General features: G+C 53.4%; 1 protein-coding gene and 1 long non-coding RNA gene across 5 annotated transcripts; one reads left to right on the top strand and one right to left on the bottom strand.

Annotated features, from left to right (window-relative positions):
- Positions 1–6,333: 6,333 nt before the first annotated feature.
- On the bottom strand, positions 6,334–12,049 carry CDC42EP2 (CDC42 effector protein 2). The gene is made up of 2 exons (XM_023654428.2): positions 11,856–12,049; positions 6,334–7,850 (listed from the first exon to the last, which is right to left on the bottom strand). The coding sequence occupies exon 2, from the start codon at positions 7,486–7,488 to the stop codon at positions 6,844–6,846; it is 645 nt and encodes a 214-aa protein (XP_023510196.1). The 5' UTR covers positions 7,489–7,850; positions 11,856–12,049; the 3' UTR covers positions 6,334–6,843.
- Positions 12,050–12,077: 28 nt separating this feature from the next.
- LOC106781492 (uncharacterized) lies at positions 12,078–23,876 on the top strand. Of its 4 annotated transcripts, XR_011423704.1 has the most exons (4): positions 12,078–12,767; positions 13,172–13,472; positions 17,821–17,917; positions 23,455–23,876. It is a non-coding gene; the product is annotated as an uncharacterized lncRNA (long non-coding RNA). The 4 variants fall into 4 exon arrangements; XR_001378104.3 differs by lacking the exon at positions 23,455–23,876 and having other exon boundaries at positions 12,093–12,767; positions 17,821–18,069; XR_011423706.1 differs by lacking the exons at positions 17,821–17,917; positions 23,455–23,876 and adding an exon at positions 14,615–15,067 and having other exon boundaries at positions 12,099–12,767.
- Positions 23,877–24,550: the final 674 nt, after the last annotated feature.

Genomic DNA, 24,550 nt, shown 5'->3' with positions numbered 1-24,550 from the left:
AAATTATTAGTAATAATAAGTAGGCTAGTTCTGTATAATTGGAAAGGCAGCTTATGAACCCAGCATCAATGGCTTTCTGTTCTTTTAGGATTCTTTTAAGAAATGCTCCATCCCTGAACAATAGATACTCTATATGCTCTGAACCAGTGACCGGTATATATAGTGTTTCTCTTACAGACAAGAACCGTGGAGTGGAAGTAGGGGTTCAGCCTCCTGTTATCTCAACTAATGACTCTTTTGTAAAATGTTTGTTTCCTGTTCCTGCAACTCTGGTCTCTGGCTGATCTAGTCTTCAGGATGCAAAGAAGGAGTGCTTCCACCAGGGGGCACAATAATGATTTCTCTAAATTAGGAGCTGAGACTGCCAATGGACCATTTTGCAGTCCACCTGCCACAGGGCAAGAAAGTGAAAAGAGGATGCCACTGTTGGTTGGGGTGATTGATTTTAATTGTCAGGGGTAGATAGGATTGCTGTTACTCAGCAGGGGCAGAGAGATAGAGATATGAATCTTCTTAATATTACGTTCAGGTAGTTAATGGGAGAGAGGTTCCTGGTTAGGTATTTTGTTCCAACCCTCCCACTAAAGACAAACTAAAAAATAGGAAGGGAAAAAAAAATCTTAAAAGTATTGAAAAGTTACTGATAAAGTGAAGAATTACTAGGCCAACATTTAGAGGCTAAAACCCAAAGAGGTAAGCCCAGAATTCCAAAGCAATTTTTGCTCTGGGGGTATTTACTGATCTGAAAGATATAACTGTCAAATTGAGCTGTTGTTTGGCAGTCTTTGGCTGGGGAGGATCAGAAATAAAAACCCAGAGCCTGATCAGGGTAGGAAGTCAGGTATCCCACCAGGGACACATACACACTTTAAGAGGGACATGTAGCCCAGAATCATGTTATCTGGGTGGTCCAGGGAAGCTCAAGCCTTGAACTTAGATTAAAGTGCACCCACTTAGGATGGACCTTGAGGGTATTATGTTAAGTGAAATAAGCCAGATAGAGAAAGACAATCTCTGTATGACTCCACTAATATGTGGAAGTTAAACATGTAGACAAAGAGAACAGGTTAGTGGTTACCAGGGGAAAGGGGGGATGGGGGGTGGGCACAAAGGGTGAAGGGGTGCACCTGCAACACAACTGACAAACAATAATGTACAACTGAAATTTCACAAGGTTTTAAACTATCATAATCTCAATAAAAAGTTTTTTTAAAAAGTGCACCCATTTATAATGCCCCTCATCACCCAGCAGAAGCAAGCATATTTGGTACCAAGCAACATCCTTTCTGAAGGAATGTACTGTCATCCTAGGCCTCAAATTATTTCTAAAACTATTTTTTCAGGTACAATATCCAGCCCATAATCAAAGATAATCAGGCACACAAAGAAACAAGAAACCTTGTGCAAGAATGGAAACAAACAACAGAAAACACAAATTGACCCATGAAGATTTAAGATAGTGGAATTCTCTGATACTGACCATCAAGTAACACCACTTACTGTGTTTAAAGAAGTAAAAGACAAGCATAAAAAAATCTGCAGGGAAGGGCTGGCCCCGTGGCCGAGTGGTTAAGTTCGCGCGCTCTGCTGCAGGCGGCCCAGTGTTTCGTTGGTTCGAATCCTGGGCGCGGACATGGCACTGCTCATCAAACCATGCTGAGGCAGCGTCCCACATGCCACAACTAGAAGGACCCACAACGAAGAATATACAACTATGTACTGGGGGGCTTTGGGGAGAAAAAGGAAAAAATAAAATCTTAAAAAAAAAAATATTAAAAAAAAAAATCTGCAGGGAACAAATACCTAGTAAGAAGTGCCACAATGGAATTTTAAAAGAATCACATAGAACTTCCAGAACTGAAGAATACAATAACCAAAATTAAGAACACAATGAATTTGTTAAAAAGCAGATTAGACACAGCTGAAGAGAGGACAAGTAAACTGGAAGAAATTGTCCTTAATACAGTATGGAAAGACGAAAGAACAGAAAATACCCAGTTAGAGCAGAAACACAGGGGATATAGAAAGATCTAACATATATTGAATTGGGGTCTCAGAGGGCAAGGAGAGAGAAAGGGGCAGGGGCAATATTTAAGGAGAAAATGACTGATCATTTACCCCAGATGATGAGAGACACTCATTTACATGTTGAAGAATCCCAAGCTTCATGGAAATAAAAGCTAAAGTATTTGGTATGACATTTCACGATGTCTGCAACTTACTTTCAAAAGGTCAGGGAAAAGCTTTTTCACATGCAAAGAGTTAGAGGGAATGAGGCAAAATGGTAATAACTGGCAAATCTGGATGAAGATATATGGATGTACATTGTACTATTCTTTCAATAGTTCTGTTAAGTTTGAAATGCTTCAAAATAAAGAGTTTGGGGAAAAAGTAAATTCTATACAGGGAAATCCACCAAGGGCTCAGATTCTTTAAAAAGAAGGTCTAGGACTTGTCACCTGGTAAAGCGCCCTGGAACAGCCAAGATGCAAGTTGAAGGCAAAGGGAACATGAACTGTGTAGCGAAGGAGGGAAGTTCTTCATATCAGCTACAGCTTTGCTGTAGAAAAAGACTATAGTTTCTACATATAGCTCTTTTCTTTCTGTGTCAAGTATATTATTATTATTATTAATTATTTGGTGATGAAGAGTGGCCCTGAGCTAACATCTGTGCCAATCTTCCTCCATTTTGTATATGGGTCACTGCCACAGCATGGCTTCATGAGAGGTGTAGGTCCACGCCCAGGATCCAAACCTGTGAACCCAGGTCCGCTAAGCGGAGTGTGCCAAATTCAATCACCATGCAACCGGGCCAGCCCCCAAGTATATTTTTAAAATATTTTAATTCTCCCATTCTTCTTTCCCTCCGCTCTGGTATATAGGGTGTATTGGTGGTAATTAACTTTACTGTGTAGTTCACAGTTTGCAAAATATTGAGATGGGCTGGTAAAGGACTTGCAGGAGGAAGACATCATCTAGAAATCTGGACTTGGAAGCGGATGTGGTAATTGACGAGATTTTGAGTTGTCTCCCTTTGGAAAAAGAGTGAAAGTATTTTTGACAGGAAGAGGAACAGATGCATTATACTAGTAGGATACATATTTATATTTAAAACTATATTTATATATTATTTATTTAATACATGTATATATTTAATTTTATTTCTATATTTTAATATTATATCATATTAAAATATATAAATATTTATTCTTCATATATTAAATATATAATATATAAAATGTATTTTAAAACCTATAAAAAAGTATATATATATTTTTCAGAGTAAATACTAGAATAAGCACATGCATGGATGTTGGGCATCGAAAACAGTGGACTGTAGAGATATTTGTCAGGTTTTTGGCTGTCCAACAACAACTTCTCTTCCTATTTTGGGGAAGTCCTTCCTGTGGGTGGTTTTGTGGGACATGGCGCCTGGACACCACTGTATGAGCTGAAGAGGGAAGGTCCCTGTGTATCATCGTCACCCCCCACCCCCGGCTCCCGGCTACCCCGGTGTAAGCAGGTACCCTGAGTTTAGTTAACCTGATGCTTCAGGTACCCTGCCGAGTTCCCTGTCTCCATCTGACGTTGCAGCCCCGACTGGTTGCCCAGGACCCTTGGGCTGGTGCCTGACGCAGGGCGTGTGGGGAGCAGTTCCAGGGACCCAGGACAAGCATGTCCCCCTTCCATGGCCTCAGCTCAGGTCCAGGGTGAGCGGCTGCCTTCCAGCTGGGTGAAGCTCTACGGCAGGTGTCCTTTTTTCTCGTCTTCTCCTCCCAGGCAGACGGGGACAAGCACCCTAGCGCTGACGGGGGAGCCTGCAGGCAGGAAGGTGCTGGCCCTTCAGCGCCCACCCTTTGCCTTCGCCCTGTAGCAGGTCCTGCAGCTGAACCCTTGTCGGGGGGCAGGGTTGCAGGTGAGCACAGGCTTTGGGGTCTCACGGACCTGGGTTCAAATCCCACTATATAGTGAACCCCTAACCTCTAATGATGGCAAAAATTTCCTATGAAAATAAAAAGTTTGGTGGGAATGTAAAATGCTGCAGCTGCTGTGGAAAACAGTACTGGAGTTCCTCAAGAAATGAAACACAGAATGACCGTTTGATTCAGCAATTCCACTTCTGTGTATACACCCAAAAGAACTGAAAGCAGGGACTCAAACAGAAATTTGTACACCCACGTTCACAGCAGCATTATGCACAATAGCCAAAAGGTGGAAGCAACCCAGGTGTCCCTCGATGGATGAATGGATAAACAGAATGTGGCACTGTATCCATACAATGGAATATTATTCAGCCTTTAAAAAGTAGGAAATGTTAACACACACTACAGCACGAGTGAAACTTGAAGTCATTATGCTAAGTGAAATAAGCCAGTTGCAAAAAGACAAACACTGTCTGATTCCACTTATGTCAGGTCCCTAGAATAGTCAAATTCAGACAGAAAAGTAGAATGGTGGTTGCCAGGGGCTGGGGGAAGGGAGAATGGGGAGTTGGTGTGTAATGGGTATAGGGAGAGTGTCACTTTGGGAAGAAAAAAGTTCTCGAAATGGATGGTGGTGATGATTGCTGAATAATGTGAATGTACTTAACGCCACTGAGGCGTACACTTAAAAATGGTTAAAATGGTAAATTCCATGTTATATATATTTTATCAGAACAAAAAAATGCATCATCTAAAAAAAAAAGGAAAAAAAGAGCTGCATTGCCAAACAAAATATGTCCTGGTCAAATTCAGCCTCCACTAAGAAATCTGGCCCAGGGGCTGGAGGCAGGAAGGGCTGGGGGTCTGGGAACTGAAGGGTCAAAAGGATGGAAAAGAACAAGTGGAGATGGAAGAAGGGGCCCAGTGAGGCTTGAACTTGCCTCCAGCTGCCCACGTGGCCTGTGACACTCAGGCACCAAGCCCCACGTCGACAAGGCCCCTCCTCTCTGTCGCCACCCTCCCTGCCCCATCCAATCCTCATCCTACCAGGGCCTCCTCCTCTTTGGCCTTCGGTCCCTCTCCCACATGGCCTGGGTGCTGACCTCTCTAAAGCCTGGATCTGACCACGTCTCTCCTGCTTAAAATCCTCTGGCAGCTCCCCTTTGCTCAGCTTCAGCTGGCAAACAATTTTTAAGCTGACTCGCCCCTGCTTTTCCAGCTTCCCGGCCATGCCTTTCCTGAGCCCCAGGTTCCTTTATGTCACACACCATGACCAGTTCTGAATACTTTCCATGTGGCAATTGGTAAACATTATCTCTAATTTTCTCAACAACCCTGCAAGGTGGGTATCACTGACTCTATTTTAGAGAAGGAGAAACTGAGTCTCACACAGGCGAGGTCAGACTCAGATCTATACTCTTCTCTGTCATTCACTCTGCTGCCTCAGTGCCTTTGCATATGCATGAGCATAAGTCTGTTAGCCCTCAGGTTTGGTTCAGAATCACATGCGATCACTCTAATGTGCCCTGACACCACCCACACCCCTGTCCCAGGCATTCCCCACACAGTTTTCTTCATAGTGTTCACCACTGTTGGAAATCATCTTACTTGCTTACAAATTTAATATTCTTCTCTCCACTAAAATGTAAGCTCCAGGGGCTGGCCCGGTGGCGCAGTGGTTAAGTTTACACATTGCACTTCAGCAGCCCTGGGTTCACCAGTTCAGATCCTGGGTACGGACATGGCACCGCTTGGCATGCCATGCTGTGGTAGGCGTCCCACATATAAAGTAGAGGAAGATGGGCATGGATGTTAGCTCAGGGCCAATCTTCCTCAGGAAAAAGAAGAGGATTGGCAGCAGATGTTAGCTCGGGGCTAATCTTCCTCAAAAAAAAAAAAAAGTAAGCTTCGGAAGAGCAAGGACCTATCTGTCTGGTATCCCCAGCACGTGGAGCATGCCAAGGGCACTGTAGATGCTCAGTAACAACACTGATGGGATGAGGCTGCGATGAGCGCTGTCAGATCCCTCCCAGCCCCGGCCCGGCCCTCCCTCCTGCTTGCTCCCTTAGCCCTCTGACACTGGAGATGCTGGTAGTCCCTTGCACTAGGCCTTGTGGTTATCCTTTCACTCTTGGGTCTCCCCCGGCAGACCCCAGCGCCTAGCCTACACCAGTGCCCAGCCACCTCTTGCCAAACACCTGGATCAATGTTGGAACATCCCCACTTGGCACTCGGTCGGTTCCTGCTCCATTCTCACGATGGGCTCGGAATCAGGTACCATCTTCCGAAGGGCAGGGCCCGCCCTGCACAAAGCCCTCTGGGGCTAGGGTCTCCCCAAGGGCCAGCCAAGCTCAGAGACCCACCCATCTTCAGGAAGAAACCTGGGACAAGAGGACAGGGAACACAACCATAGCAGCAGCAACTTTTATTGCGACCAGAATCCCTGGTCATGTGGGAGGGGATGGGGCAGAGGGACTTTTGGTACTGATGCCATGTTCCCGGTCCAGGACATGAAAGGTCTGGCTGACTGTGCCCTGCCCTTCCCCCGCCCCCCGAATCAGGGCACGGCGTCCGACGGGGCTGAGACCAAGGGGAGTCCATTTCAGCAGACCTTTCATCCAAGGGAACTGAGGAAGGAGGAGCAGTTGGTGGTGGGGGACCAGGTGGCCCAAGATGCTCAGGGCACTTTGGGCTGACTTCTGCACATGTCCTTGGTGGGTTTTAGGGGAAAGCAATGAGGCGAGCTCTGCTCACGGGGAGTGGGTAGGGAGGGGGAAACAAAGGGCGAGGTGAGAAATTGCTGGCCAGTGACCACACAGGTGGGACCTCGGGATTCCAACTTCTAGCTCAGGGCTGTGTCCACCCCCTGCCTCCCACCATTCACCCCAGCCTGGGTGCCCAGCCTGGCCAGCCTCGGTTCCTATGTGGGGATCTGCATATGGCCCAGGTCCTGGTCCATGATCTGGAGGACGTCGTCCAGGATGGAAGGCCCCAGGTCCACGTGCAGCGAGAGCAGGGAGCTGGCATGAGACAGGAAGGGCTCCTCTGCCCCCGACTCAGGGGTCAGCCCATTGTGGGCCGAGCCAGCCTCCGGAATTCTCCAGATGTCCACACTCCCTGCCTCCTGTGGGGAAGGCTGTGGGGAAGACTGAGGGGTCTCCAGGTGCAGGCGAGGGGGCTTGGGTGGGGCCTGGGTTGTGGGCAGGGTGAGGGCCTGGGGCCCACCGATGACTGGGAGGGAGATGGCGTTCTTGAGCAGAGGGGACGGCCCGTCGGGGAGCTCCTGCCCATACAGCGTGGCCGTGCGGGTGAACTGGAAGGGGAGGTCGAAGGTGCCATCCTCCTCAGGTCCCTCGACCGCTGTCCCGGGCAGGAGGTGGAACTTGCCCTGCAGGAAGGAGATGTCACCAAACATGTCGCTGCCGCCTCCACTGCCGATATGAATGGTGTGGCGGAAGTCCCCCAGCGGCGGGCTGATCATGTCTGAGGACAGCAGGTCCCGAAGCTTCTCTTTCTTGCCCTTGCGGCTGCCGCGCTTCAGATAGATGGGCACCTTGGTGGACATCGTGACCTCACCACCCAGGCCTGGCTGCTGGAGCCAAGACAGTCCACCGTGGAGCTCACAGCCTCCTGCTGCCTCCTCTCACCACCCTTGACCTGGAACCCCCAGAGGGTGGTTTTCAGGGACCAAAACTTGCAAAGGGGCTAAGACTAGCGTGTGGGGTATGACCAGAGTCGGCCCAAGGAATTAGAAAAAGAAAGATGAATGATCAATGAAGTCAGAGGGGTCGAGATAATAAAAATCACTTTCTCCCAAAAGAGTTGAAAACGCTTCTGAAAATTGGAAGCAGAAAGGCAGAGATCTCGTCGGCAGCAATGCTCTCTGCTCTGTTCTCGTGAGTATCTTCCTGGTCCGTGGTTGAGGAGCTGAAATACCAAGGGGACAAGTCAGGGACAGAAGACAAAAGTCGGAAGCATCTGTCTCATTTCTGGATCCCCTGTGTCAGCCCTGGGAGCCCAAGGGGGGCCGCTGTCCTGGGGGAGCCCTGGAAGAATCGTGTTCATTCATGGACTCAGTGCGCCTTAGGGCCTGGGTCACCAGTGCCAAGCCCTTCCCTTTGCAAGTGGGGAAACTGAGGCCTGGGAACCCGAGTGACAGGCCCGAAATCGCACACAGAGTCCTGGCTCTGGTCTCTTGCCCTGGGTCCCCAGCTCTGCTTCTCACCAACGGCCGGGTACTCAACCCCTACCGCACATCGACGGTGCCCTAAAACACGACAGGTGACAATTGTGCGGGGGTCTCACAGACTTCTCTTGATTCCCTACTTGACTGAGGACAGAGATCTTGTAACCTGTCTCGTCCACCCAGGCCTGGCACAGGCTGGACGACACACAGCAGATGTCCAGCCAATGGTGCCAAATGACTGACACCTCCACTCATGTCCCACCTGGAAGTGACGTCGCTTTCTGGGAGTTTCCTTTTCTCCTCCTCCGGGTGAGCAGTCCCTTATGGGCAGAGGCTGAGTCTAAAGTACTTTCTGTCCCTCTTTCCTGCCCCAGCACCTAAGGGGAAGATGGAGCTGGGGGTACAAATTTTTCAGGGGCTTTGCTCTGTGCCTGGCATTTTGCTGAGTTCTTTGCAAACACATCTCATTTAATCAACACAACCCTCCTCCTATTGTTCGCATTTTAAAATTAGCGCTATTAAGACATTTTGGAGGAATTCCCACAAGGCATTGCAGAGGGAGAGAAGAAAAAAGCAAAAATGTAGTAAAGAAGATTCCATTTATTGAAAGTGTCAAGCAGCGCCCCAGCCAGCCTCCCCATATATGCATGTATGTGCCTACATATACAGGCCTGCAGAGGATTAAACCCGACATGAGAACAGAGAAGAATATGGAAGGCCAGCACCAGAGTGTCATATGGGTACTTAGATTGGGATGGGGTGTGGGCTCAGTGACGTGGGAGCAAAGCTGTCCTCAATAAAAATAACAATCTGTAGTATTTGCTCATGATACATCCATGCGAAGGGATGGTCGCCAAAATGTTTATGGTGGTTCTCTTGAGGGGGTGGAATTTCAGGCGACTTTCCTTTTCTTGTCCACACTTTTACAAGCTCAAATTCTTAACAATAAGCATGTATTATTTATGTGCATATATTATTTATGTAATCAGAAAAAATAAAACTATTATTAATGCGGAAAAAATAAATACACTCTGGAGGCTCCCCCAGAAAAAGGAAGCATTCACAGCAGTCCGTCTGGTTCCCATGTTGGGGGACTGGCCGATACGTGGACAAACCAGAGCCCAGATGTACAATCAGAGAACAAAAGGCAAAGAAAGAAACTCGTCCAAGGTCACCAGCGGGTAATCAGATGAGCCCACCTTCTCCCACTGCCCCCTCCCAGGCTGGCAGGGGCCGAGCAGGTGGGAAATCGCTGGGAGGGGCCATGCAGCGGGCAGGTCTCTGCCGGTTCCTCGGCCCCCTTCTGCATCCTGGGGCTGGCAGGAGGATGCAGGAGAGGAGGAGTCTCAGCTCCTCCCTCCAGCCCAGGCCCTCACTCAGGAAACCCCACCCCAGGACAACACCCTAGGTCAGTGTGCTGAGCCACAGAGACAGCGGACATCTTGCCCCTCCCAGAGCACCTGCAGCTCAACAAGAAACCAAAGAGTGACTCTCCTGAGGTGGAATTCCAGCTCAGCTTGGAAGGCGCTGGGAGGAGAGTGGAGAAAGCAGTGGGCGCCCTGAGGTCTTGGAATCCCAGCTCCGGTTCATTTACTGGTGCCCACCATGACAGGCCTGGGGGGATGCTGACACACATCCTATCTGTGCCCTTGGCAGGCGAGAAGTCCTGCGGGAGCTTTTCCTTCCTTTTTCACTCAAGGAGAGTGAGGCTGACTGGTGGGATTTGCGCAGAGCCTGGGCCAGGTCCCCCGCCCTTCCCCAATCACACAGGGGCGCCAAGACAGCCTGAGTGTTTCCACAACAAGTCGGGCGTCCCTGACAGCTGTCTCACTCTGAGCCAGATGTACCGCCCAATTCCAGATGTGGGGAGAACCGAGGCTATGGGGAAGGGCTGGGCTAGCGTCAACCACCCAGGGGAGAGCTGGGAATTCCAACCATGAAGCCCTAAGTATTCAGATTTGGCAACCACAAGACCCCAGGCTCCATTCGAATGCTCCTAGCCGCAGCGCGGTGGGTTTCACTACTGCCCTTTACAGAGGCAGAAGCTGAAGCTCAGAGATGTGAGGAAACTTCGCTGAGGTCACCCAGCTAGTAAGGGGAACAGTGGGCACTGGTACCCAGCGGGTTCCATGTGGCTCCGATGCAGTGGGGCACGCCACCTCCACAATCTCCTTGGGGAGCAGGAGAGAAGCAGCCTCCCAGCTAGGCTGGGGCACGGGGTCCCCAGGCCTCCTCTATCTAAGTCCTCCCTCTTGGCTGCCCGACCCCCCCCCCCCCACAACTTGCAAGTGTCCCAGAGATACGAGAGTGAACTCTCCATCAGGACAAGGCCTGCAGCAGTGTTAGGAGCAGATGGGAGCCATCCCAGCTCTGTGGGCTTGCTCTGGACAGGAGCGCTGGGCCTCCTTCAGAGAAAATGACTTCGGGGAGGCAGAGCCCCTCGAGTCACAGGAATGCTAGGCCACGCCCCACCAGGGGTGTTCAAAGAGCAGCGCCCCCGACCTTGAAATCAGGAGACTGACCTTGAGTCCATCTCCACCTGCGACTCACTCTGTGACCTTGGGCGAGACACCTCTCCTCTCTGGCCCTCACCTTCCTCATCTATCAAATGCGCTGACAAGTCATCACCAGAGGGCTCCTGGAGACCCTACTGGGATACTGCACGTGGGAACGCCATGTGCAACAGAAGGGGTTAGAGGTCACAGTCAGCCCCGTCATTTATTCAGCAAATAGCTAGAGGGCCTTCGTCAAACATTCTAGCTCTCCACGGACAGTGCTCCAAACAAAACCAAAAATGAACGGCCCTGGCCCGAAGCGTGCGCCTCCTCCTGACCCCCCGACGTAGCCTGCGCAGAGAACCCCCTCTCCAGCCACAGGGTCTCCGGGCATCCCGGTGCGGAGCCGTGCTCGCCTCCGCGGCCGCTGGGTGGCGCGCGCGCTCCCTCTCTCGCCCCGCATCCCGGAGGAGTCAGGCGCGCCCCGGGGTCTCCAGCGCGCCTCCAGCTCCAAGCAGGCGCCCCTCAAGGAGCGGTGTGCCCGCGTACCAGATGCGGATTGTCCGCGGGATCTTCTTCTCGTGGGGGGGGGGGGGGTCTGGTCTCAAAACTAGACAATCGGCGGGGAAAATGGGGCGGTTGGGGACCCTGCTCGGGTCTCCAAGCTCTGGGAGGAGCCTCCCCCGTGCTTTCCGGGCTGGGAGATGTCCGAGTGTCCGCTCGGCGCAGGGCCAGAGCTCGGGCGTGCGGGCCCCCGCCCCCGGCTCCCGCGGGTCCGGCCCCTCAGCCCCAGCTCGGGTTCCGGCGCCGATCCCTCTCCGCCCTCTGGCCGCGCGCAGCCCAGCCCAGCCCGGATCCGTTTCAGGACACTCGCGGTCGTGGCTAAAGATAGGAGAACACCTCACCATCGGCTAAAAATACGACCCCCAGCCCGGGCGGCGACGCTGGGCGGCGGGAGGGCGCTCTCGCGTCCCCGGGGTGGGGCAGGGGCTAGGGCTCAGGCTGGAGGACGGGACCCGGAGTTCGGGTTCGGGATGCGCTGCGCCCCGCAGGCGGAGGGGGGCGCGGGCGTGGCCTCGGGACCGAGGCGCAGGCGGGAAACACCGTGGAGCCCGAGGCTCCCAGGAAAGAACCTGCGCGGAGGTGAGACGGGAGCCGGGGCGTGAGCTGGAACGCGGCGCCACAGGGATGGGCCCCTCGAGGGGTCTCTCGGAGCCGCACACGGGCTGCAGAGTCCCGGCCCGAACTCACCTTGAGGCGCACAGGCGGCCGGCCCGCGGGCGGCGAGAACTCCAGAGCTGGACGGCGCGGCGCTCCGACCCGATCCCGGCGGGGAACTTACTGTGCGAACCGTGGCCCCTGAAGCTCCGCCCCCGGCCCGCGGAGCCAATGCCGAGGCTGCCCCAGCCAGGCCCCGCCCACTCCGGGCCCCGCCTGGGCTCCCCCTGGGGAGGCGCCGCGCCCGGGGGCCGCAGCCGCGGGGGCCGAGGGTCCAGTCCAGGCTCCGGCGGCCGCGGGCCAGGCGGCGTCGGGTGCCCGGGCTGCACTCCGCGGCCTCCGGCTATGCCCCTCGGAGCCAAAACTTGCGATTCTAGAAAGGCCGAAGGGTCGGCAGCCGGAAGACCGAGTTCTTGAGAATTCGCAGAGCGCCCTTGGACCGGTTCCCTCCCTGGAGGGTCGGGTCGGGGAGGCTCCCGCACCAGGGTGTTCAGTGGCTACTAAGGGAATGAATGAGGCCTTGGAAGCCCCTACATTAAAATATTACAAACTTGCAAGAGGTTTCAGGAGTTTACTGCCCCATAGAAAAGAGGGCGTTGAGGGTGTGCGAGCTGAGTGGCCTGGGCACGCCCATATTTGCCGTCAGGCTAAGTGGCTTCCGGGGCGGGGGTGGGACCCGTGCTTAGACACATTCCAACGTTGGTTGCTTGGTTCATTCATTCATTCGTTCATTCATACAGTACTAGAAAGGTTCAAGGGCAGGCCCTACACCGGGAGCTGGAGGTAGAGGGCAGGAAACTGCCCTCGCTGCATTCAACGATTCAGCAGATCCTTGCTGAGCATCTGCCAGGTGCCGGATGCTGTCCTTGTCGCTGAGGATTCAGCCCCTCTGGACTGAGACCTACAGTCCAAGGAAGGGACGGAGGAGGAAGCCCAAGTCACCAAGTACGCCGGGATAGCCTCCAGGGCGGGCAGGTGCTGGGGAGAGTGGGACAGAGGAAGGGTGGATCCTGATGGGGGAGGGGACCTTGCTTTCTGGAGGGTGACAGCCATGACAGTACAGTGTGACCAGGATGGTGAAAGCTTCCATACCGTGACTGTGGGAGGGACTGCCAGGGGGCAAGGTCAGGAAGGCGTCCTGAAAGAGGGAAGGCTGCTGGGGGTGGGTGGGGTCGGCCAAGTCAGGAGGGAGGGAAGGACCCGCAGAAGGGGAGCTGGGTAGGCAGGATGATGGCCTCCCCTAACATCCACGTCCTAGTCTCCAGAACTTGTGAATATTTGTTACATGACAAAGAATAATTAAAGTTGCTGATGGAATTGCAGTTGCTAATGAACTGACTTTAAAATAGGGAGATTATCCTGAATTAGCTGGGCAGGCCCAGTGTAATAACAAGGTCCTTAAAAGTGGACGAGGGAGACAGAAGAGGAAGTCAGAGAAAGAGATGTGACAATGGAAGATGGGCCCGAGACATGCTGTGTTGCAGCCTTCGAGATGGAGGAAGGGGCCACAAACAGAGGAATGCGGGCGGCCTCTAGAAGCTGGAAGAGACAAGGAAACAGATTCCCCCAGAACCTCCAGAAGGAACTAGTCCTGCTGACACCTCGATTTTGGCCCGTGAGACCCATGGTGGACTTCTGACCTACAGAACTGTAAGTTAATACATTTGTGTTGTGTTAAGCCACGAAGTTTGTGGTAATTTGTGGCAGCAGCCGTGGAAAATGAATACAGGGAAGTGTAGGGTGTTAACCCTGAGTGGTCCCTGCCCCTCCCTCAGTCCCCCAGGGAGCCTCAGTCAGGTGGATTCTGCCAGGACTGGCCCAGTGGCTCAGAGGAAAAGTGGCCTGGACAGTCGAGGGAAGGGGCATGGTAGCCCTGGGCCAAGTCGTGATGTGGTGGGGAGGGGTTGTACCTCTGCCTGCTCTTGCCACCTGTGCTCTGCAGGCACCCGCCCACCCAGGCCTGCCTGTGCCCCTTAGCAAGTGCCTCCTGTCCCTGAGCCCCTCAAGTCTTCTTCAAGCCCAGCAAGGTGGGCAGAGCCAGCATCACTGACCCTCTTTACAGAGATGGAAATCTCAGCTCCAGGTACTGACCGTGGCCTGCTCAGCCTGATAGTGCAACGCATACGGGCTCTGAGCCCCCTCCCTACTCAGGCTTCTCGCCAGCCAGTCACCCTGCCTTTCCCTCCCTCCTACAGCACAGCCCTGGGAGAGAGGGGACAGCCCGGCACCAAGCCCTGAACACTGCCTCGGGCCACAGACCCAGGTTCTGAGCTGGCTCTGCTGCTGACTTGCTCTGTGGCCACAGGCACAGGACTGTCCCTTTCTGGGCCTCCTTGCCTGTAAAATGGGAGTTAAGTGGGTCCCAAACAGGACAAGGGAACACACAGCCCTGCAGGCGGCCGTTTCGTGAAAGCATTGTAACAGGAGCTTTGGGGGCAGGTCGGCTGGCCTTGCCAACTGGCCTGGAATGGCTCTAATGATGAAGCCCCCTGAGCCTGCAGGAATGTGGCTGAGGTGCAGCCCCCACCCCCTGCCCGTCTGCTCGGAGTCTTCCATTGGAGGAGGGGCCTGGAAAGGCTCAGGAGCTCCATTCAGAGCTAGTGATAAAATGGAAAGTTGCAGGGGTGGAAGCCTGGAGAGGCAGACTGTCACCCAGGGCCTCATAAAGCCAGGGCCAACTTCAGGGCTCCTGGGAGAGGGTCGGGGGCCCATTGGGGAGCGCTTGGGGATGGGTGGAGAGCAGCAGATTTGGACCCCTCAGCCTGGCCCAAGCCTCTGCTCCCCTCCCTCAGCCTCTAGTGATATGTCCAGCCTGGCTGCCAGGCTGGGGCTCCCAACCAGGTCCCAAAGCCACAGGAACTGCCATCTGCGCTCTGAGGACTGCTGTAAGCCTGCCTGGATGTGACAAGCTTCCGCCTAGTGCTGACTGCCCATGCGCTCGGTGCACTTCTGCCACTGGCCACAACAAGGGGCCCCCCCAAAGACCAGATCTGAGACACGATCTGTGCCTGGTGGTGGGGTCTGTGCTTTGCAAGTGCTCAGACAGGTAGTCACTGTCCCCATTCACAGATGAGGTTGTGTCGCCAGGCCGGGGCCAGAGGAATCCCTGGGGAGCCTGCTGCCGGCTCCTCGTGGTTCTGCTGAACGGACGGGATCTTGCATACACACCCGGTGGCGCCGTGAGAGCCCTGCAATTAATGAGGATTTCTAAAACAGGATTTCATTTACTAAAATTGGCTTTTTTACGCAACTTCTCAGACTGTGTGTAAGGGCCTGAGTGTGGGTGGGGAGGCTGGGATCCTGAGCCAGGGGACGGCCGGGGCGTCCTGCATTTCTGACCCAATGGACGCTTGGGCCACCCTCCCCCCGCCCAGGCTGCACCCTGTGTCCAGGGTCTGGTGCCTCAGCCAGGGCCTGGGCTGTTCTTGCTGGAAGGGCTCCTGGACACCCTGGTGGCGGAGGGGGCAGGACCCTAGGGACATTTGGGAGGAGCTAGGGGCGAGGAAGGCTGCGATGGAAGAATGCCCAGTAGGGATATGCAGCTTCCTTCTCCTCAGCCTGGAGCCTCTCCCCAGCCCTGGGATGAGCCCAGTCGGTTCCCTCCCAACCGCTCGGCTGTTCCCCCAACACAGGACCCTGTGATCGCCACACAGGGACTGACTCAGCCCTTCCTTCCTCTCCCAGCCTCTTCTTCCTGGAAATCGCCCACGTCAGCAGCCCCAGCTCCCCTGGGGGAGAGAGCGGGAAGCCCCCTTCTCCAAGGTTAGCTGGGGAGGATGGGGAGACAGCCAGGCAACAACTCCCAGGCTGGAGCCAGCTCTCCATGACCCTGCCCACCAGGGACCCAGGGCTCTGGAGGCAGGTGGGACAATGGGGACCAGGAGTCTGGGGGCAGGTCTGGGAGAAAAGGGTCACAAGAGAAGGATGGTGATACTCTTGGGGGCATCTGGCCAGGCAAGGTCTCTGGACGGACCCCAACCCGCCGCTCTGGGCCACAAGGCATCCGGGAGCTGGGTAGGCGCTCCACCCGCCCCTGGGAAGTGTCCTCCATCCCGGTCTGAGCCCAGCCTGCGGCCCTGTGGCCTGAGCCAACCCCAGGCCTGGGTCAGCTTTTTCCTTGATTGTTTCTTGTTTCCTTCCTCCTCTGGGCTCCTGCCAGCTCCAGCCCTGCCCTCCTCACTCTTCATGGCCTTCAGAGAACTCTGACCCGGCAGAAGCTGCGATTCGAGATGGGAGTCCCCTGGGAGCCGCCCCCAGCCTCTGCCTGGGACCCCTCCTTGGGAGTTGGGTGGCTGGGCCTTGCTGGGGGACTTTCCTTTGGGTCTTGATTTTGGCCCAGGCCCAGGGCCATGGGGGTTTCCAGAGTGGTGACGGCCCTGTCCTAGGGACTGGCCCAAGGCACTTCCTCCCAGAGGCCTTTGGGAGTATCTCAGCCGCACGGCTGTCCTTTGCCCGGGGGAACATGGAATCAACAGGAACCATCTTCCACACTTCCCACCCCTTCAAAGCGCCTTGTTGGGACTCATTTTGAAAACTCATATTTGCATCTACCTTGTGCCTGGGCTGTGCTGGACTTGAGAAGACACGGATGGCCAAGGCTGGGCCTCAGCCCTCAGGGAACAGATAACCCCCAGGGAAGCAAAGAACCAATTCGAAAACAGCACACTCTGTACCATCATGGAGGCCATTGACAGCAGAGGCCGGCTCTGACTCACCTCTGTCTATGGCAGCCCAGTGAGGATGGGGCTCAGTCAGTGCCTGTGGATTGAAAGAAGAGCCCAAAAGAACAGCAGTGAGAAACATTAGTTCTGCTAGAGGTAGGAAAGCCGAAGGGAGAGTTAGGAGGGCTTCAAGGAGGAGGTGATACTTGAGCAGGATCTGAATGGATGAGTAGGAGTTTGCCAGGCAGAGACAGGAAAGGACATTCCAGGGGGAGCAGGCAGAGGCGGAGGCAAAGGCCAAGAGGAGTGCAGGTAGATGCACGGTGTGATCGGGAAACCAGAGATGTCCAGTAGACCGCGGCGTGGGAGAGGGGGAAAGTCCAGGAGAGGAGTAGGTGAGCACTGTTTTCCTCATCCAGAGTTCATCCCTCTTATTCTGGTAACCACTCCTCAATTTTCTAGTCTCAAGTGTGACTGCCCAATTCCCAAGCTCTAAAAGTGGACCTGAGACCCAGGCCTAGCCAATCTGAGTCATAGGGATGGTTCAGGGATGGGCATACAACACCAATGAGCTTCAGCCTGGGGACTTGCTGGGACTGTTAGGGTTACAAATGCCAAGATGTCACCCCAGGGCTGCTGGCGGCCAGCTCTGCCACCCTGAGGGAAGAGCATGCCTAAGAATAAAGCCCTCATGAAGAAAAACAAAGCCAAGAGAATAACTCTCAATGACATTGCTTGTGCTGCTGGATCCAGCCATGCCTGAAGCAGATATTCATTATAAATACCAACAAATTACAACTGATGTTTAATCTGGTTTGGATTGGGTTTCTATCACTTGCCACTGAAGATCTTGCCCATTAAAGAATAATTAAAGGCAGGCAGGAGCTCCTGCTAGCTGCTGAATGCTATGGGAAGGGAATGAAGGATCTGTGTGAAGGTGCAACTGGATCAGAATTCCTTTTTTTTTTTTTATGTAAATTACTTTTTTGACACAGTAATGCTTTCATGTGGTCCAAAATTCAGAAGACACAAGAAGCAAAAGTCTCTCTCTTTCCCTGGCTCGCCAGGCATCCGTTCTCCTCCCCATAGACAACCAGTGTTATCAGTTTCTTGTAAACACTTCTAGAGATAGTCTCTGCATGTACAAGCAAAGCCCTTCCCATTTTTTACACCAATGGCAATATTTAGACAAGTAGAGCCCCAAAGTACTGCAAGTGGGGGTGGAGGGAGGGCAGACCCCGTGTTGGCGGCAGTCGGAGTAACTCTGCGGGGGCCATGGACAATGACATTTTATGAGCATCTGCTATTCACACTGTCCCACGTCTTGCTTTTTTCAGGTGACACTGTGTTTCTGACTGCTCCATATCAGTCCACAGAGTGTGTCCTCGGTTCACTTTTTACAGCTGCGTAGTGTTCCAGTGTGTCATGATCGACGTAAGTGGGTCTCAGCTGATGGATGTTTAGGATGTCCCCACCCCTTTCCTGTGACAAGCAGCATAGCAATGTGTCACTTTGTGCAAGTGCTGCTGCACGCATGTCTGCGGGCGGCTGTGGAATAAATCCCTAGGCATTTGGGAGTCAAAGGACGCACACAGTTGTCGTTTAGTCAGCTCTGTCCGCTCATCCTTCTCAGGGGATGTGCCAGGTGCCAGGTACCAAGCCCCCCGCACGGACCACAGGGCCCATTTCTCCTCAGCCTCACTGGCCCCTGGTTCTTGAACTTTCTGATCGTCGTCAGTCTGAAAGGTAAACACCGCACGAGGCAGAGGGGCCTCGGCGTATCTTAGTCTGCATTTCTCTTCGGACGAGAGTTTGGCCATCTTTTCTAAGTTTCAGGGTCTTTCGTATTTCCTTTCCCGTGAACTGACTGCAGCGTTACGCTTAGGAAGGTCTCTTTAGAGAGGGGACCCTGGAGGGAGACCTGACTGGAGGCAGGGGCCACTCTGGGGACAGTTGGTTCAGGAGGGAGACAGAACTGGCCCTGATCTGTGGTGTAAAAGCCGGAGTTGGAGGCAATGAGGTCGCAAGATTGGAATTTGGTGACAGATCTGCCATGGGGGCCACAGTGGGACAGAAGGGGGGTCAGGCCAGGCCAGAGTGATGACTTGGGTGATGGGGGGGGCAGGGGAGGAAAGGGAGGGGGGTGGGGCCACCAAGGGAGTTGGGGGGTTCTGGGGGACGAAGACCATGTGCTACCTGCCCGTTCTCCACCCCACATCGTGGGTGATGAAAAACACCGGTCTGATCGCCTCGTGCCCCTGCTCGCACTTCAGTGCCCGCTGACCCTGGGCAGGCCCCTGCTGGCCTCTCCAGCCTCAGGCCACCTCTCCGCTCCCTCTGCTCCAGACACGGGACTTTCGGCCCATCAGCCATGCCCGGCCCCCAGGGACCGGCCCCTTGCACACGCTTCTCCCTTCCCCTCACCTGGCCACCTCTCAGCAGCAGTGTCCCCCCTCGGGGAAGCCTTCTGGACCCCCAGTCGACGTCAAGTTCCCTCGGGGAAACTCGGGACCACTGTCGTCTCTGGGCCATCATCCTATAACTCATGTCCATCCCCCACTGGACTGTAACCACCACTCTCTCCAGAGTGCATGCCACACAGAAGGTTCCAGATGAATGAATGAAGGAAGGAACGAATGAATGGCAGGAGGCTGGGGATAGCAAGAAGGGGGCCACGGGAGAAAAGGGATTAGGAAGTTAAAGAGCCTGAGTCGGGAGCCCTCTGTGAGTCATGGCAGCCGCTTGTGACCCATCCCCGGCCCCCTCTCCCCACCATGGTTCTCTCTGCACTCCAGTGTTCGAAGTTTCTGTGCTGGAGCCGGGATTCTGTCTGTTTGGTTCATCTCTGCATCCGATGCTGATGACGAGCGGCTCGCAGCAAGGGGTTGTGAACCAGAGCAAGCGTGGAGGCAGATGGCTCCAGGGCCCCTGCTTCCTTTTCTCTAAGCGCCTGTTTCTGTGACGGTGGAGAGGAGGACACATCCTGACGAGGCGTTCCCTCGGCGGTCATCTCTCATGGGCCTGCTGTGCACCGGGCGCTCTGCAGGGCCGAGACAGGATCTCTGTCCTGAGGGAGCGGGCCTTCTGAGACTGACTCACAGGGAGGGTATCACCAAGGTGACAGGATGTGGAGGGCTGAGGAGCGGCGGGCTGGCAAGTTATGTGCACATATGTATGTATTTTCCTTCCTTTAAAATCATCCATGCACATCACAAAAGATTTCAAACCTTTTGAGAGTGGACACGACAATAATTCTCGAGCCCCCCCAACCCCTGGCCCCTAGCCCTCCAACCCCCATCCCCAGAGGTAAACCATTGTCCCAGAAAGATTCTAAGGGGCAGCACATCGGAAGGGGACTCAAGTCTTGAGGGGAAAGTGGGCCTCGGGAGGAGCCTGCGGGGAATCAGGAATGGCCAAGCCTTCTAGAACTTTGGTCCAGTGCTCCTCCTGCCCCTGGAGCAGAGATCCTGGGCTGCGGCTGCCTCGCCGCCCTGCTCTCCCCTTCCCGCTCCTCTGGGTGGGGCCTGCTGACTTGGCCTCAGTCCTCTTTCTCAGCACGAAATGCTTCAGACCCTGGGAAGATCTGGGAGCAATGGGAGCAACAGGACGGGCCGAGGAGATGGGGCTTGGCTGGGCCCTGCAGGTCGCTGGGCAGCCGCCTGGGCTGCAGGAAGCAGTGTGCAGGGACCAGGGGTCAGCGAGGTCACAGGGCAGCAGCTGTTCCTGTGACCTCTAGGGGCTGCCGGGCCCAGGCAGCTGCAGCGCCTCAGCTGTCAGGCGGGCCTTGTGCGGGGAGGAGCCCAGGGAGGAGGCTGGGTCTGGGTGGGAGAATCTGGAGCTGGCGGGGGGCCCGGGTGGGTCCAAGGGCAGCTGGCCCCTTGGTCCCTGGGGCCCTGGCATTCCCAGGCAGCCTCAGAGGGAGCAGAGATAGGCCTGGCCGCTCAGGACAGGAAACCCAAAATGACAGAGGCCAGAGTGACGGAGGGACCCAAATACCTGAGCACAGCTGATCGAGTCCCACCTCAGAGACAGCCGCCTCGGGGACCTCTGGACCATGCCAGGAGTGTCAGCTCCATCTCTGGTGTTCCCTGTCCTTGGCTGGCCTCCCAGCCAGTTCTGTGGCTTTTGAGTGTGATGAGCCTTCCCCAGGTGACTGCCCGATCAACCTTTCTTTCCTTTTTTTTCTTTTTTGAGGAAGATTAGCCCTGAGCTAACATCTGCCACCAATCCTCCTCTTTTTGCTGAGGAAGGCTGGCCCTGAGCTAACATCCGTGCCCATCTTCCTCTACTTTATACGTGGGATGCCTGCCATAGCATGGCTTGCCAAGCAGTGCCATGTCTGCACCCAGGATCCAAACCGGCGAAACCCGGGCCGCCAAAGTGGAACATGCGAACTTAACCACTGCGCCACAGGGCCAGCCCCTCGGTCAACATTTCCAGTCCCCACCTCTGACCAGTGCTGTTCCTGTCATCTCATCGGTCTGCGGGGGTCTGTGCCCCGTTAACCCCAACCTGTCCCCACAGTCCCAGGCATTTCCCCGGGCACTGCTCCTCAACCACATCTCCTCCCCTGGGCTCAGGCCCTGGGGCTGCCCTGGGACCCTGGGACTCCTTTTAAGTCTGTCTTGGGTGGCCAAGTTGGTGAGCATGGCAAGGTGGAGAGACAAGGGGTTTGGAGTTTCAATCTCGGCCCCATGGCTTACTTAGGCCAGTGGCCTCGACCCTCTTGGAGCCTGCCAGCCGGGTGGTTGGGAGGGTCTGATGTGATCTCAGTGTTAAAGCACACATGGTAGGTCCTCAGAAATGCTCATTCCCAAATAAAAAAAAAAATCTTTAAAAAAAATTTAAAAAAAAAAGGGGCTGACCCCGTGGCCGAGTGGTTAAGTTAGCGCGCTCCGCTGCAGGCGGCCCAGTGTTTCGTTGGTTCGAATCCTGGGCGTGGACATGGCACTGCTCATCAAACCACGCTGAGGCAGCATCCCATGTGCCACCAACTAGAAGGACCCACAACGAAGAATATACAACTATGTACTGGGGGGCTTTGGGGAGAAAAAGGAAAAAAATTAAAAAAAAAATCTTTAAAAAAAAAAAGAAATGCTCATTCCTGTGCTTTCCTACCTGAGCAGTGTTTTCCCTGTCCATCCCTGGCGCTCAGCTTAATCCTGCTGTCCTGGTTAAGGACCTCATCATTTTGGTTGCAAGTGACAGAAAGTTCAACTCAAACTAGTGTAAGAAAAAAAGCAGGAGTGGTATTTGTGGTTCAGGTTCAAGGGCAGGGGGCTAGCTTCACCAGAGCTCAGACAACGTGGCCTGGTGCTGACCCCTCTCTCCACCTCCTGGCTCTACATCTTCTGGTTTAGTCCAGACTCAGGACGAGTTTCCCCTCCTGGTGGCAGGATGGCTGCAGCAGCTCCACCCTTGCAGCTGTGTCTTTTCTACCACTCCAGCAGAAGCCCTGGAGTCATTGCCTTTGGACTGTCTGAGGTCATGCGTATCCCTGGCCAAACACTGAGGCCAGGGAGATGCAATGTGCTGTTTGGTTTGGGCGAGGGAGGCGTGTGGAGGTGGGGTGGTTCCTGGGGCACTGTTCCATGGGAACGGGGAGTGGGTGCTGGGTGGCTGTGTCCTGTGACAGTTCCTAAACTGTCTCTGGTCCCCAGCCTCCCCCAGCTTCCCTTTGCCCCTTGCAGCACCACCAGTGCTTTCCTCAGAAGCCTTCCCTGGGGCGCACAGAATCAGTGCAGACGCCTTTGCAAGGCATCCTAGACCCCACAGTCTGGCGCCAAAGCACCGTTCCAGGCCCACCATTCTTTCCTTCCCTCCCTCCCTCTGTCTTCCCTCTTTCTTTCTCCCTCTCCCTCCCCTCCCTTGCATTCCCTTCCTCCATAAATCTAAAGCCCCTCCCCCCACCGTTCCTAGGTATATACCCGAGAAGTGAAAACATATGTTCACGAAAAAAACTTGTACACGAGTATTCACAGCAGCATTATGTTTTTTCAGTTATTTAGTTGAGGTCATAATGGCTTATAACATTGTGTAATTTCAGGTGTAAGTTATTTATCAGTTTCTCTGTAGACTGCATCGTGCTCACCACCAATAGTCTAATTTTCATCTGTCACCATATATATGTGCCCCTTTACCCCTTTTGCCCACCCCCACCCCCCTCCCCCTGGTAACCACTAATCTTTTCTCTTTGTCCATGTGTTTATCTTCCATGTGAGTGAAATCATAGTGTTTGTCTTTATCTGTCTGGCTTATTTCACTTAACATGCTACCCTTAGTTCCATCCATGTTGTTGCGAATGGGATGATTTTGTCTTTTTTATGGCTGAGTAGTATTCCATGGTATATATATACACCACATCTTCTGTATCCATTCATCAGTGGATGGGCACCTAGGTTGCTTCCACGTCTTGGCTATTGTGAGTAATGCTGCAATGAACATAGGGGTGCATAAGTCTCTTTGAATTGTTGATTTCAAGTTCTTTGGATAAATACCCAGTAGTGGGATAGCTGGGTCGCATGGTAGTTCTATTTTTAGTTTCTTGAGGACTCTCCATACTCTTTTCCATAGTGGCTGCACCACTTTGCACTCCCATCAGCAGTGTATAAGGGTTCCCTTCTCTCCACACCCTCTCCAACGTTTATTTTTTTGTCTTGTTAATTATAGCCATTCTGACACGTGTAAGGTGATATCTCATTGCAGTTTTGATTTGCATTTCCCTAATAATTAGTGATATTGGACATCTTTTCACGTGCCTTTTGGTCATCTGTATATCTTCTTTGGAAAAATGTCTATTCATATCCTCTGCCCATTTTTTGATCTGGTTGTTTGTTTTTTTGTCGTTGAGTTGTGTGAGTTCTTTACACATTTTGGAAATTAACCCCTTGTCAGATATATGATTTGAAAATATTTTCTCCCAGTTGGTGGGTTGTCTTTTCATTTTGTTCATGGTTTCCTTTGTCTTGCAGGACATAGCAGCATTATTGACAGTAATCAAAAAGTGGAAACAACCCAATGCCCATCAATTGATGAATGGATCCACAAAATATGGTATGTCTGTGCAATGGAATATTTTTCTGCTATAAAAAAGAATGAAGCACCAACACAGGCTACAACATGGATGAAGCTGGAAAAGATTATGCTACGTGAAAGAAGCCAGACACGAAAGGTCACATATTATATATTCTGTTTATATGATACTCCCAGAATAGGCAAATCTGTAGAGACAGAAAGTAGATTCATCTTTTCTGGCAGATGGGGGTGGGAGGAGATGGTGAGTGACTGCTAATGAGTATGAGGTTTTCTTTTTGGGGTGATGAAAATATTCTAGAATTAGATAGTGGTGATGTTTGCACAACACTGTGAATATACTAAAAACCACCGAACTGTACACACTGAAATGATGAGTTTTATGTTATTATATCTTAATAACAATTTTTAAAGTGTTAAAAAAAAATCCAGGGGCTGGCCCTGTGGCATAGCAGTTAAGTTCAGCATGCTCCACTTAGGTGTCCCAGCTTCTCGGGTGTGGATCCTGGGCGTGGACCTACACCACTTGTCATCCATGTTGTGGTGGCGACCCACATATAAAGTGGAGGAAGATTGGCACTGATGTCAACTCAGGGCTAATCTTCCTCAGCAAAAAAAAAAAAAAAAAAATCCAACACCCCCCCTCCCCCCGACCATCAAATCCTTTCACCTCTAGTTAGAGGGAGAAGCCACGTGTGTCCAACCAGGACTGGCTCTCAGGTGGCTCAGCTAGGAGCCTCAGGGTCAGAGGAAAGGAAATATAGGTCACACAGAGAAGGGAAAAAAAAGTCAGGCCAAATGGCTCCTCCCAGCACCAGGGGAAGCAGCAGGGTTGGGCTGTGCTGGGCTGGGTGACCCTAGGTCAGGGAAAGGAAACGCCAAGGCCGAAGTGGCTGCAGAGGGGGAGCAGGATGGAGGTGCTGGAGAAGCAGTCGTGGCCCACCCCCTGCCCTCATCCGCCGGGTGCCTCCCACCCCCAGAATCCCCCAGCTTCGTTCTTGGCATCCATCTGGGTTCCCACACAGGGGAGCGAGA

The sequence above is a fragment of the Equus caballus genome, chromosome 12, assembly GCF_041296265.1.
Source record: "Equus caballus isolate H_3958 breed thoroughbred chromosome 12, TB-T2T, whole genome shotgun sequence".
NCBI lineage: Eukaryota > Metazoa > Chordata > Mammalia > Perissodactyla > Equidae > Equus > Equus caballus.
This window is presented reverse-complemented; position numbering and strand designations above follow the sequence as displayed.